This window comes from Pistacia vera, unplaced genomic scaffold (genome assembly GCF_008641045.1).
Source record: "Pistacia vera cultivar Batoury unplaced genomic scaffold, PisVer_v2 Contig65, whole genome shotgun sequence".
Taxonomy (NCBI): Eukaryota; Viridiplantae; Streptophyta; class Magnoliopsida; order Sapindales; family Anacardiaceae; genus Pistacia; species Pistacia vera.
In genome coordinates, this window is record NW_022196501.1 from 71,134 (window position 1) to 85,455 (window position 14,322).

Here is a 14,322-nt window from a genome sequence, read left to right on the forward strand (position 1 = left end):
AAACTGTCGGGTTTTCATTTTCATTACAATAAGGGTAATTTAAAGCTAAGACAAATATAAGGAGTTCATTGATATATTACTTATTTTGGGGTTATTATTATTATTATTTTTTTTTTTTTGACAGTCGGGGTGTTCGAGGTAATTTATGCGCACCTCAACTAATTCCCAAAATTTTGGAACTATTGGATAAGAGTTTCAGTGATTACCTCTATTAGCAGCCGAGAAGTGATTCAAACTCAGAGACCTCTTGAGTAATACATCCAAGAGTCTCTATTGAATCACTCGATTACCCAAAGATAATTAAAAAGTTTAACAAAAAAAGAGGGTTCTCGACATATAAAAAAAGTTGTTTATGCAATTAAATTAAGAACTTAGGGTCTATTAATTTTTTAGTAATGTTAAATTTACGAAGAAATCTTACAAAGATCTCCGTACAAAGTGATGTAGCAAAAAATAAATGGAAGAGTGAATATAGTAAGTTTGACTTTTTGTTTCACCCTTTCACTCATTTTTTATCACATCATTTTGTGTGGAAATATTTGTTGTAAGATTTATAAGCACAGAATTATTGTTAATTTTTTTGGAATATTACAAATATTTGGGATCCATATGATATTCCAACATATGTTTCGTACCCGAATAAAAAAATAAAATAAAATGGCGGACGCCAGTCGTTAACTCGTTATATCAGCTTCTGAGGATTCCAATATTTCTCCTGAACCACTGTAAGGATTCCAGTGTCTTTTGGGTTTTACTGGGGAGTTAAGAGCTACCTTCATCTGGAGCGAACTTCGAAGTTCAAAGTTATGCCGAAGGTTTGGTTGGTTATTCTGTGTAGCTTTTAGAAATATCTCGGAAACCCTCAATTTGGCGCAGTGATTCTCCATTTGCAGTTCTCCTTCTCTAATCAACTATGGTGTTTTTAATTTGTTCTGTTTTTCACTCTCTCGGCTTTTCAAATGCGCGGCAATTTATATTTAATGGACCGGGCCTAATTTTATTTCCTGAGACCCAGCCCGCCCATAATGCCCAGCTACAAAAGCGACGCCGTTTCACAAACCTCACAACATCTGCCGAACTTATTCTTCTTCCATGGCCGTGTCAGTCCTCCTCTGTCTCAGACATTAAACCGAACAGTAAAATACACTCACAAAACCTAAGTAAAGATAATTGCAGAATGAGGTTCAATTTTGATTTCTCAGAAGCAAACACAGACTCGCGCCGCTCGCTCACGCCTAAAGAGGAACTCGAATGGTCGCCACTTCAGAGTCACCCCGTCTTTTCCGCCGCCTACGGAGACTCCTCTACCGGAAAGGAGTCATCTGGAACTCCAAAAAATCTTGTGGCATGGGATGGAGCTTCTCGGTTATATTACTGGAACTCTAACAAAGGTTGCCTCCATCGGATTTCCATTCGGCTGGGCGAACCCGACCCGACTTCTATCATCGCAGCTTCGCCTTCTAAGGTTTTATTTAACTCTTACAGCTTATTCTTTAACTTTTTGCATGTGCTGAGTAATTTAATTTAGTTTAACTTTATTTTGTTTATAGGTATTGCAACCTGATGTGAAGCTTAATTTTGAAGTTAATAGAATTTCAATTAATAGAAATGGCTCGGCTTTACTACTCGCTGGTTCAGATGGGTTGTGTGTCATGTACTTGTACGGACGAACTTGTACTACAGATAGTAACACACTTGTTTGCAGGTACTGGAACTAGCAAATGTTGTTAACATGTTCTGATTTTTTCTTCTTTTTCCATTGTGGTTTGGTTGCTTACACATTATGCATTGGGTTAATTGATTAATATACAGGACTGTTTCGATTGGTGCTCAAATCTATTTTAGTAGCAGCAGCAATGCTATACGTATACTACAAGTTTCTTGGCATCCTTATAGTGAAACCCATTTGGGGATTCTTTCCTCTGATTCAGTTTTCAGGTATCATAATTGTCTTGATTTAGTTAGCTATGTGCTTGAAATATGCTTGAAACATGCAAATGTTCCAGTTTGAATTTGAACATTGTTCAAATTGTTCATAATGCTTTAAATGTGTGTGTCATTTCAGCAGCCATTGGAAGTATTATACCATAGGAAATCTCTATGTTTACTTCATCTCAATAAGTGTGCCTCATCTTGAGGGGAGTATATAGTTCTACCAATGTTGTCAGTAACATGCAAGAAATATTGTTTAGTCATAATCTTACTTTGGAGGATTCATGCCAGCCTATGTCTGTGGCTTTATTGCACTTGTCAACTTTAAATTTTGCTACATAATGTTAGTAGAAGTAATTTTATTTTCTGATTATTTGCAAACTGTGTTTTTAATTGAATCTGGTGTTGAGTCGTAACAATTCTTTCCTTTGGTAGACTTTTTAATCTGTCTGCAGATCTCATGCAACCAGAGCAAGAATATTATCTACAGCCCGTTGAACCAGGTCGATCTAGGAATGCTGCATCAATTTGCCCTGTTGATTTTTCTTTTGGTGGAGACCACTTGTGGGATAGATTTACTGTAAGTTCACTTGAAAATCTATATAGTCTCATTAATGCATGTGAAATTTTTTATTGCAAAGAATGGGATTTAATAGTTTGTTTCGTCGTCCAATAATCACAATTTGGGTTTAATTTGCACTGTATTTATCTGTGAAATTGTGGTTCTGTACTGGAAAATGTCTTCTGATCACAACAAGAAGAAAAGCATTTGATGCAAATTTATCTTGGAAGGTTATTGCCATTGATTTCATAAGCACTGATGATGCTTTACAAAACAGAATAATCTCATACCAAAGTGTTAACGCTTTTTGGCTTTTGCTCATACTTGATATATATCACAAGATGATATCATTCAATTTTACTGTTTTTTAATAAGTCATCCTTGCTTGTAGCAACATTTGTGTAGCCTTCTTGTCCTTATTTATCCATGACCATTATGTTTTGGTAATAAGTTTAAAATTTTTCAATCTAGTATCAGCAATATCATCAATCTATATTGAGCTTTCTTCTGTTTCTGCAGGTTTTTGTATTATTCAGTGATGGTTCAATATACATCCTGTGTCCGATAGTTCCATTTGGAAGGTACTTTAGATAGTAATTAGTCTGCAATTTTTCATTTCTGTCATTTTTAATGTTAACCTACAATTTTGTCTAGAGTTGGTTATGGATAGGCAATACTGTGTTTTATGAGTAAGAAAATCAAGATGTTTGAAAATGTTAGCAGGAGGTAGAGGAACATATTTAGCTTGCCATGGTTCATGAAACTTTGTGTGTTACAATACAGCCTATATAACACTTTACATGCACAATAATGGCTGCCTGAAAATATTTGTGTACTTGCTTCGCTTAATGGCTAATTATTTATATTCAATTTAACTTATATTAAATTTGCACCAGTGTCTACAAATGGGAATCCATATTGGAGATATATAGTGATGCTCATACTTTTGGTCTAAGATCAAGCAATTCATCAGCTATCAGTAATTCTAGTCTGGCAATCTCTTGGTTAGAAGCAACATTTCCTGAGTTGGCTCAAGATGCAGTGGATGAAGGAGATCTGCCTACGCTAAAAGCTCATCCTCATGCTTTATTTAATTCATCACTTTCTTTGCAGGTATATATCTATATTTTTTGTTACACACATCTTGCAGTAGCCTATGTTGAATAGATGCTTTAAAATGTATTTAAGCATTTGGGAAATTTAGTAAGACATGCTTGTTTTTTACTCCCAATGGCCTGTTCAGCGAAGAGGGAAGGAATTTTATTTGTTTGCTTAATGCATACTAGAATGTCTTATAAAAAAGAAAAAAAAAAAATCATTATAATAATAATATTATTATTATTATTATTTTTTTTGTAATAATTGAACTTTTAGTGTACAAGTTTCTAATATTGGTGGCTTGCTTCCAGTAGCCAAATCTTCTTCAAATCTAGCTGTGCTGATTTTACTGAACCATCTTCTAAAAACCAACAAAATCTTGATTATTAATGTCTGCAGGGACCTCTGCGGAAAGTATGCCATGGTGGGGAGGATGAAGTGCTTGCAGTTCGGGGGGCAGAATGTGAAGGTCGTGCAGTCAGTTTTCTGTATAGTTTAGTCAGCAAAGACTCAATTTTAGTGACTGCCTGGAGTGTTGGGCAATTGCAAATAGATGCCCTAGCGGATGAAATCCAGCCAGTCTGGATTGTCGGTAATGCACCTCGTCTTCGTGTTGATTATCATGACCATATTCTTGGACTTGCTATGATTTGTGAACCTATGTCAGTTCAGTTTCCAATTGTGAAGCTTGATCAACCGGTTGATCATACTGTTTGGTTGGGGCATCCGCCTCCGTTATTGAGATTGGCTACTGTGGATTTGGCCTTGCCTAGGAATACAGACAGTGGTTCTCTTATTACTATGTTTGTTGATCCCCTTATGCAAGAAAGAATATATGCACTTCATGATGGAGGAATAGATTCAATAGTGTTGCATTATCTCCCATTTACAAGTCAAAACCGTGGTAAGGATGAGACAGTCAGAACTCCTTCCGTGAATCCTGTCCTGAGTACATGCCAAGGAGAAACCTCGTCTTCATCTCGTCTGTGTGGATTTGTGTCATTGTCGGATTCATTTGGATACTCATGGATTGTGGGAGTCACCTCAACTCACGAATGTATTGTGCTAGAGATGAAAAGTTGGAACTTATTGCTTCCCATTAAAATTGATACAGAGAAGAAACCTATTAACTTAGGGGAAAGGAAAGAGACAGATACTCCAGATATCATAAGTAAGGAACTTCTAGTTGGTCCTAAGGTGGTTCTTCATCCTCAGGCTTTACCAAACCTTCGTTCTGTTGCTGCTGATTCTATTGAAGGTCGATCAACTCTCCATCAGTACTTCAAGCTTTTCCATGAAAATTATGTTGAATATGCACATAAGGTGAGAGAATGTACAATCTAATTCACCTACAATTACTGCAGTACCATTTGCACTAGAATTTCTTTCTTATAATTTAACCATCTTTGTCATTTTGGTTCTAGTGTGCTTTTTGATGCATATTGTTTAGACGTTTGTGGTTTGGCAATAATCCTAGATGTTTTTGTTGGCTTTACGCTCTGTTGATTTTGTATGTAAAATATTGAGATGGCATGAAACTGATTGCAGCAATGTTCAGATGCTGTTTTATGATTGATGTTTAAATTTGTTGTATGATAAGTTTGCTTCTCCATTTTATAGGTATACTTTGAGCTCAAGCATCATGCACCACAATTGATGCGACTCATTGATGATCAGCATGCTCGTTTACGTGAGGCGCAAGAGAAGATTTCTCAAGTTGAGGTGAAACAACCAAGATTGGAAGAGAGGATTGATCATGCAATTGAGATACATAATAGTCTAGAACAGCGATTACAACGCTTGAGGAATTTGCCTGGGGCACATAAGAAACCATTGTCTAGAGCTGAGAGAGAATTTAAGTCTGAGCTTGGTAATCAACTTCTTTTCACACGACAAATACTTTGATGAACAGTATTTAATTATTTTTTTGACCTAATCTGAATATAACTTGTGGTCCATTGGGCTGTAAATTCTTAATTTAAAACACTTCATTTCTAGATTGGCTGGGATCACTTTCTCAGGGCATTAATTATTATTATTATTATTCTTTTTATGGTTTTTGCAGACCAGTTTACAGGAGTTGAGCTGGATGCTTTGCATTCTTCCATTGAGGCATTAAGAGCAAGGCTGAGAAGGCTTACACAATCTCCAACAAAGGGCAGTACAAACCAACAAAGGAAAACATTAGTAAAGAACAATGTCCAAGATGCCCAAATGTCCCAGCTAAAATCCGCAATGGAAAAACTCACAATTGTCAACAGTGAGAACTCAAAGAAGGTTAAGCTTGTTGAATCTGCATTAAAAAGGCAGGAAAGCAGCAGATGATGATGAAACCTATCACCGTTGTCAACAGTGAGAACTCAAAGATGAAAGCTCTTGCAGTCTGTGAAAGTATACACGGGTCGGTATCGTTTTCTGAGCAAACTGCCGAAGATAAATACTGAGAATTGAGAACTGGAACTGGAATTAGAGCTTTAATGTAAGGCTGTTGTTGTTTGGTTGATTGCTTAAAATAGTGATGGAAATCCAAGTTCATTGTATCAGAAAAAGGAAGAAGAAATGATTCTTGCTAGCTTTGATGATAATTGATACCCACTAACCTTTATTAATAATAATAATTAACAGGGCGGCTTAGTTAAATAATAAATGTAAATATGATAATTTACATAATAATATTCTACTAATACAACATTAAAACATGATTACTCTTCTTCTTCTTCTTCTTCTTCTACATTTCGAGGCTTAACAATAATTGGATACCTCTTCTGCGTCCTAGTCGTCGGAAAGAAAACTAACTTGTCCTCTTCAGCTGGAACCCAACTGTCAAACATAAACATAAACATAACAAAAACAAAACCAATCTCTGCTTAGATTCATATTCAATTCAACAACTGTTTTTACAAATTAAAAAAAAAAAATCAGCAGTACCTGAAACGAGTGACTATGTGATGAAGAAAAACTGAGAGCTCAACTCTGGCAAGTTCATAACCGGGGCACAGCCGTGGCCCTCCTCCAAATGGGGTGAACACATTCACTGAACTTGTTCCTCCTGAATTACTCTGTTCATTTTTGATATAATTTTAAGTCATTAATTTCCATTATAACTAACAACAAAATAGAGAAAGAAAAATAAAAATCTACCTGCCATCGCCATGGATTGAAAGAGCGAGCATCTTTAAAATGGGCATGGTCTAAATGTACAGCTCTAAATGATGCAAAAACCTTCCATCCTTTTGGAATTGTGTAACCTTTAATGTCAATATCAGTCATTGCTCTTCTAAATACTCCACCGATTATGTTTGCCAATCTCAGGGTCTCATTAACAACCTGAAAAAAGCAAAGTCAAAATGAGCAGAGCCGCACTGCATAATAAAAGCTGCTATTAATTAATTAATTAGTAATTTACTTTTAAAACTGTCTACTTACACACTGAGTAAATGGCATTGATTTATAATCACTCCATTCAAGACCCTCTTCCTTCTTCTTCTTCTTCCTGATCCCCTCATGCTCCTCCTACAAAAATCACTTACATATCAATTAAATTAAAAGCTTCTGGACTAGGATGGGCCATGGGCCTATTTAATATGGCCCACAAAATTTGACAAGGGAAAGAGGCAAATGGTGTCCTATGAAACTGTTTCTACAGAGTGAAAAAAAATGAGGATCAAACGGTTAGGTTTGAAACAATCACGTGACTGCACAAAGATCAAAACAATCCTAGGAATCAAGAGGCTGCACTAGCTAGGGTGGTGACTAGGTGAGTAGGTGACATCATCACCATCTTCACTTTACACCGTTTGATGCGCTTGATGGCCGTCTCCTAGAAATCAGCACCACACGTTTTTCAATGTCCCACGCCTGGGACCCATCGGTCCAATTTTTGCAACCCGTCGTACAATACCACCCACCACTAGGAAGATTGTACTAATGAAGAGGAGGGGTGGTTTAGTAATTTCGTACCAGACAAAATGGTCAAAGGGTAAATGTGATCAGACTCTGACACGTTGACAGGGAGGCTTTTTTTTTTTTTTTTTTTTAACAATTACAGCACATCCAGAGGCGAGGCGTGCAGTTTTTGATGGCATGATATTGTCCGGTTACACAAATGTCGGTTCGTACTTTGACTTTACTGTTGTAACTTTTTGCCTCTACTTTTGACCAACATTATAAATACTTCCCCCAACACCCGCTTTTCCCTTTTTACTCCAATCCAAAAAAAAAAGAAAAAAAAAAATTCCTTCAAATTTTTTTTTGTATTTAGAAATGTTCGAGCCAACTTTCTACACGATTAATTTTTTTAAGATCGTAAAATTAAATTCAAATTTTTTTAAATTATTATTTAAAAGTTTCTACCGTCTCAACCGAGGATGATTTCCCTCCAAAACTTTCACACACCGTTAAAAGGATGCAAATAATTAAAATTTAATTTGTTTATATAGAAATTATTTTTCTATCTTTTTTAAATAATATAATAGAATAAAAAAAAGCTTTTAATTTTTTTTATCTCACCACCCCCATTGTTAAAAGGTTGACAAAGTAGACAATGAAATGAGGCAACAACATGATCATTATGGCTTTGGGCTCCACTCTTTTTTTTTTTTTTTTAAATTATAAAAATTAGATAGAAAATGGAAAATAAAATTACATACAGTTGAGCCAAAGCGAGAGGGGTCTCCGTGAGGAACTTAACAGCGAGAGTCATAATAGTAGAGGTGGTTTCATAGCCAGCCACCAATAAAGCAACTAAGAAATCGACAATTTCCTCGTCGGAAAACCCACCGTCTCCGGCCAAAAGTGCACCCAACATGTCACTCTTTCTCTCACCCGATTCACTCTCTTTTCTCCTCTGCCTCACTATCAAACTCAACGCCTCTGCCACCTTCGTCCTCGCCTGCACAAACCCGATCAACCATAATCAATAAATTAATCATTTTAGATGTATTTTTATTATTATTCATAGGACAAAAGCGATTACTTGAATAGCTCTGCGGTAGGTGGTGGAGAAAATGGGCAGAGGGACGGTGAAGAAGCCTTCAATAACAAGAACGTATTCTTTTCTCAGACTTTCCGTCCATTCTCCAGGATCAAAACTCATCAGTTGCTTCACTGTTAACTCAAATGTAATCTGCAAAATTCAGTAACAAAGACGAAGCAACCAATCTATTAATTTATTAGTTCTTACTATAATAATATTTTACATTAATTAATACGTACTTAACTATAATAATAACAATATAACATGGATGAAGCAGACAAATATTCCTTTAATATTCAAAAGCAAAAACCAGAGACAATGATTCCAGCCGCATATCGCAAACCATGGATTCTGACTCACCATGCCCACCATTTTTAACGTGAATCATGACACAAAGTATATAAAAAAAAAAACTAAACTGTGATTGACCCGGACGGTTCCTCTCTGAGTCAACTCAGTTTGAGTAAAAAAAAAAAAAAAAAAACTAATAATGTTACCTTCTTGGCTTCTTCCATGAGGAAGACCCGGTCGGTCCAGGAGTCCATATTGAGCCGGACTAGCCGGTCGATGTCCACCAAAAGATGGTCTTTAATAATGGAGGAATTAGCGAAACTCATAGTTAGAGAATGCATTCTCTTGTGGAGACTCCCTTTCATCAACAAAAGAGAATGCTTTCCCAAAAGGTTCGATATCGAACCCGGGTAGCTACACTCAAACAGCTTCCCTTCATTCTGCAATATGAACCGGTTCGTTTCTGGGTCGGCGGAGAACACCGTCGGTTCACCAAAAACATGGGTGGTAAATATGGAACCGAACCGGTTCACCCTCTCGTCAATGAAAGGCTCAGGATTCTCAGTTTTGTACGCAGCAATAAGCTGAAGTGTCTCCCCCACAAAAGGCAGCCCCAGACTCCCCGGCGGCAACCGGAGACGCCGGCTCCGAGATGAACGGAATATAAAGAAAAATATTACAACTGAAATAATAACACAAAGAAACATATTATAGAGAAGGTCCTCCATGGAAATAACTCAGTGATTATTTATTTATCAGTAAGATAAGATTATAAACATGTAAAAGTTGAAGTTTTTGAAGTAAAGGAAGAAGCTTTGCTGGGTTGGGGTATTAATGGAGAAGAGAGGGAGGCACACGAGGGGTATCTCCAAAAGAACCTTAGTAGAGGTTGCGGGGGAGAAATAAATGCTGGATATTTTGGTATCTGAAACAGAAATGAGAGATTTAAATTCTTAATTTAATTTAATTCCATGTATAAACTTTCTTTTTCGCTCTTTCTTTGTGTCGCTCTGAGGATAAGATTTTGGAAGGAAACTTTGGAAAGAATTCTTGTATAGAAAGGTTGTGTAAAAGCACCGTTGGGACACCACCAAATTGGCATATATGATATGATCGCCTTCATAAAACCATCGCTACATTTATATACCATTTTTTTTTTCTTTATTTTAATAATCGACGGTATTCAAGTGAGTTTACACGTATCTCAATTAATCTTCGAATCCATTAAACATCCTGTTATGCCTAAAAGACCCAGGGCTGACGTAAGGCCCAGTCAGCGCGCAAAAGTCAGAGCATGGGTATACTCGCAGCCGAGTCACGTGAGAAAGGGAGCAGTACACTCCTGTCAGTACAGTGGGTGCGCGCCAGACCAGTCAGGAGCTGGAGAGCTTCCAAGTGTCCAATGCCTGCCCCAAAATCACGTAAATCGCACTGGAAGGTGGGCAATGGGACGTAAAGGAAGATTTGTACGGATAACCCCACCAACTCACAGATTCAGTAATCATAACCTTAATCCATCTCCCTATAAATTGAGGATTCCACTCTCATTTTGGGGATTGGCTAATCTCTCTAAAAAATAGCATACATGCTCTCTGTCTATTGTATCCATTTGTAAATCCAGCTCGTCGAGCGTGACCTAGTCGTTGTCATTAATACAATATCAGTGGACATAGGATTTGCTTCCTTAAAGCATCTGAACCACTTTAAACACCGTCTTGTCATTTCTTTTACTACTCATTCTCTCATCCACGTGTGTCTTCTAGGCCAGCTCAGCGTTTCACATGTGCATTTGGTTGGTGTACAAAATCACGCATCAACACATCCTACAAAAAAAAAAAAAATAAAAAAAAAAATCAGATAAACCATTATGTTATTATGGCAAATAACCCTAATGTTTAAACTCAGAAAATTCAATAAATAGGACAAACATCTTTAATGGCCAAACCAATCATTTAGAATTCATTTATACATTTTTTTTTCTCTATGCTATAATCATAATTAAACAAATAATTAAGCTAATTAACCAAGTATTAGTTAATCAAAAGAATCGACAGAATATATAGGAGTTTGTGAAGAAGGGTATATATCATATATGCTTGTGTTTTTGAAGGCTAAATTGTCTTTTATTGTATTGCTAATTAAGGGAAGTGAGGTATATTATAGACTATAATACATAATGAAAAGAGTAAGTGGGTGTGATGAAATAATTGAGATACATGTAGCACATGGGTTACACTAAAAATTAATAGTATAATGTAATTTCAATCTGATCTCTGAAGATGGAGATGAAGATGAAATGATCCAGAAGGGTAGTGTTTTGTGTGGCCCTAGTTATTTGTTGCCCATAGAAATAATGTATCATTATACCAAAAAGAGACAGGGAGTAGCAGCTTAACTTTCTACTTTCTTTAACATTTTTAGCCACTCCACTCGACTTTTCCCAATGAATGCATGTGTCGTTTGGCCCACACATGGTTTGAAAAAAAAAAAAAAAACCAGAAAGCTTTCTCTCTTCATCTTCTTCGTGGAGAAGAATGATATGATTTAGCTTAACTTAATTAGTGTTAAGTCTTAAATTAATTAATTACCACCAACTTAATTAATCAGGTTGCTTCTCTTGTCTGGCTTTATATCTGTATATATGTATTGGAAATCTGTAGATTCATGTTAGGTAGGATGGGATCCTCCAGTGGTTAAGAACACAACATTAATCTACATTCAACTATAAATTAATTGTTTTTTTTTTTTTTTTTTTTTTTTTGGTTTTTTTTGGGTATTTAGAGGTGTCTAGACGAGCGTGTATGCACCTCAACTTGTCTTCTGGGGCCGTCCTGCGCAAGCGAGCTCGTCCCCTCATTTGTTCTGGTCACTGAATGGTCTATCTCTTTTACGGTCTGAAAAAGAGCGACACGTAGGGATTACTTAGTCTTCGTACAAAGTTTCGTACGATGACGTGGAAGCATAAAAAACCACAATGTGTCTTCTTTAAACCTTAGAAAAACCCTAAAAATCCTTGGAGACCACCCCCAAAGATTCATGCCCTAAAAGAAACCTATTGCTTACAAAGAAAAAGGAAAGTAATGGAAGGATCTTCATTACCTCTTAGATGTGAGGATTGAACTTCCTACTATGAACGTTAAATGCGCACCAGCCTAAGGGATGGAAAATCTGGTCTCGCGAGAGTTTCTTGTTTTTTTCTAAAAAAGTGAGTGTTGTGACATTGCTTAAGGCGAGCCTGGGGTTTTATAGTGGGAGAAATGACGATTGGATTTCCCGAAGCCAAGCGACGTATGGGCAGAATACGCCTCTCACCGTTGATCGCGACCACGTGTCATCAATCGACGAGAAGGAGCAACCACCACGCTTCGAGAAATTCAATCGTCGCTTCCCTCCATTGAAATAAACGAGTGACGGCTCGATTCCCTCTTCCACATTAAATGCGCTCTCATACGCATTTAATGTCCTGATAGGGAATGTCGTTTCAGTATGACTTGCATTTAATGCGCATGGCTGACATTTATTACGCATATGACACGTCTGTCAGAATAAAGGTTGCTTTATTAATGGGTTAGTTGTCTAGCGCAATGGATAACACCTGAAGAGGTCGTTAGAATAGAACACTCTTCGTTGCATGTCGAATACGGAATGAGGTGATCCCTTGTCTTCAATAGAAACGCTCCAAGTTCTATCAGGTCGCAAACCTAGGTCGAGGTACAAAGCACATTGGTACATCGCTGAGTAGGGTCTAATTCAGGTCACTGACTTTGCGGAAGAAGACCGTCTCAGGTCGCTCATAGAAGTGTGTACGGTGACCTCCTTGTAGCCAGGTCGATTCAGCCAGGCATCATTTGGGACATGTCAAATCAAGGCATAATTATGTTGTTTTCAAGATTCGATCCTCAAACCTTAAAAACTAGGGGATTTCTGTTATGCTTGAAAAGGTAGGGCTGACGTGAAGCCTTGTCAGCATGGGATGGTCAGAACTTGGGAAGGATCTGTGACCGTCTAGACGCAGCCACGTCGCATAATGGCGCAAGTGGCACACCCCCGTCAGTGTAGTAGGTGAGTGCTAGACTAGTAGGAGGTTGGAAATCGTCCACATGTCCAAACCCTGCATAAGTCGAGGAAATCCCTCGGGCAGGTGCACAATGGGACGTAGAGAAGGATTGCACGGTACCCACCAACTTGCAGATTTAGTAATCATTACTTTGGTTTCTCCCACTATAAATAGAAGCCTTCCCTCTCATTTGCGGGATTGGCTAATTATACTCTAAAATAGCTTTCTTTCTCTCTCCCTCTTGTATTCTCTCTAAACGGTAGCTCAGCTCGCTGAACACGACTTGACCTTTACCCTCTTGTTAATACAATAGCAGTGGACATAGGATTCGCTTTTGAGCATCTGAACCACTTTAAACATTGCCTCTCACCCCTTATTTAACTTAATATTCTCATATCATGCGTGTCTTCTAAGTCTGCTTAGCATTTCACACGTGCGAGTAGTTAGTGTCTAAAATCGAGCATCAACAACTATAATACATAATGAAAAGGGTAAGTGGGTGCGATGAAATAATTGAGATACATGTGTCACATGGGTTACACTAAAAATTAATAGTATAATGTAATGTCAATATGATCTCTGAAGATGGGAGATCCAATTATAAGTTAACGGCTAAGTAAACCTCCAATAGCTACCTTTATTAGTAGTAGTGAAGATTCGTACTCAAAATCTCTTGAATGATATACTCAAGAGTTATAAGCGAACTATATATATATAAGAAACCCGGAGAGTTATATAAAAAGAAGGGGGTTTTTTTTTTTTTTTTCCATAAATAATAATAATATAGATAGAATGTCATCATGCATACTGATTGTCCCACCTCATCTCCAAATATTTGGTTCCAAGCTTTATACTAAAAGATTCATATGAAAAAGCAAAGTGTTAATTCCTTGATAATTGTCTTTTTGTAAACCCTAGTTTAATTTTCTCATGAAAATCCTCTTAAACCCTTCCTGTCTATTATATCATTAGCATTAGAAAACTAAGTTTATCTACTTGATGATCTATATAGCTTTCCAACCAAGATGGGTGAGCTCCCATGAAGAAGAAGATAAATTAAATTAATTATAAGTTAATTTAGCTTAACCACCATCCACGTTGTCAAAATATAATGGAAGTAACATGCAATTATTTAAAACTAGGGTTTTGGATCATAAATCTACCACGTTCATTTCTTTCCTTTCTCACATGGTCCCCATTTGGGACATTAAGCTCTCCACCCACTAGACATTCCATTAATTAATCATCTCTTCCCTTTTGATGTGAGAAGAATCCCATCATCTTCATCATGTGTTTGTGTGCTCCTCCAATCACTTAATTAATTCATTAACTAAGCTTTACTAACCCTAATTATCTTATTCTTATTCTTAATCCCCTTTTAATCCTCATTCTTTATGCTTCATCTTT

The 14,322-nt window shown here is 37.0% G+C and overlaps 2 protein-coding genes across 2 annotated transcripts; one reads left to right on the forward strand and one right to left on the reverse strand.

The window, feature by feature from the left end:
• Nucleotides 1-700: 700 nt before the first annotated feature.
• On the forward strand, nt 701-6,164 carry LOC116111717 (nuclear pore complex protein NUP88). Its single transcript, XM_031397862.1, has 9 exons — nt 701-1,465; nt 1,551-1,705; nt 1,813-1,938; nt 2,368-2,512; nt 3,014-3,075; nt 3,391-3,607; nt 3,992-4,915; nt 5,213-5,462; nt 5,658-6,164. The coding sequence occupies exons 1-9, from the start codon at nt 914-916 to the stop codon at nt 5,915-5,917; spliced, it is 2,691 nt and encodes an 896-aa protein (XP_031253722.1). The 5' UTR covers nt 701-913; the 3' UTR covers nt 5,918-6,164.
• Nucleotides 6,165-6,175: 11 nt separating this feature from the next.
• On the reverse strand, nt 6,176-10,467 carry LOC116111729 (cytochrome P450 90A1). The gene is made up of 9 exons (XM_031397878.1): nt 10,444-10,467; nt 10,163-10,289; nt 9,065-9,594; nt 8,568-8,717; nt 8,238-8,483; nt 7,019-7,105; nt 6,734-6,919; nt 6,521-6,651; nt 6,176-6,412 (listed from the first exon to the last, which is right to left on the reverse strand). The coding sequence occupies exons 1-9, from the start codon at nt 10,465-10,467 to the stop codon at nt 6,295-6,297; spliced, it is 1,599 nt and encodes a 532-aa protein (XP_031253738.1). The 3' UTR covers nt 6,176-6,294.
• Nucleotides 10,468-14,322: the final 3,855 nt, after the last annotated feature.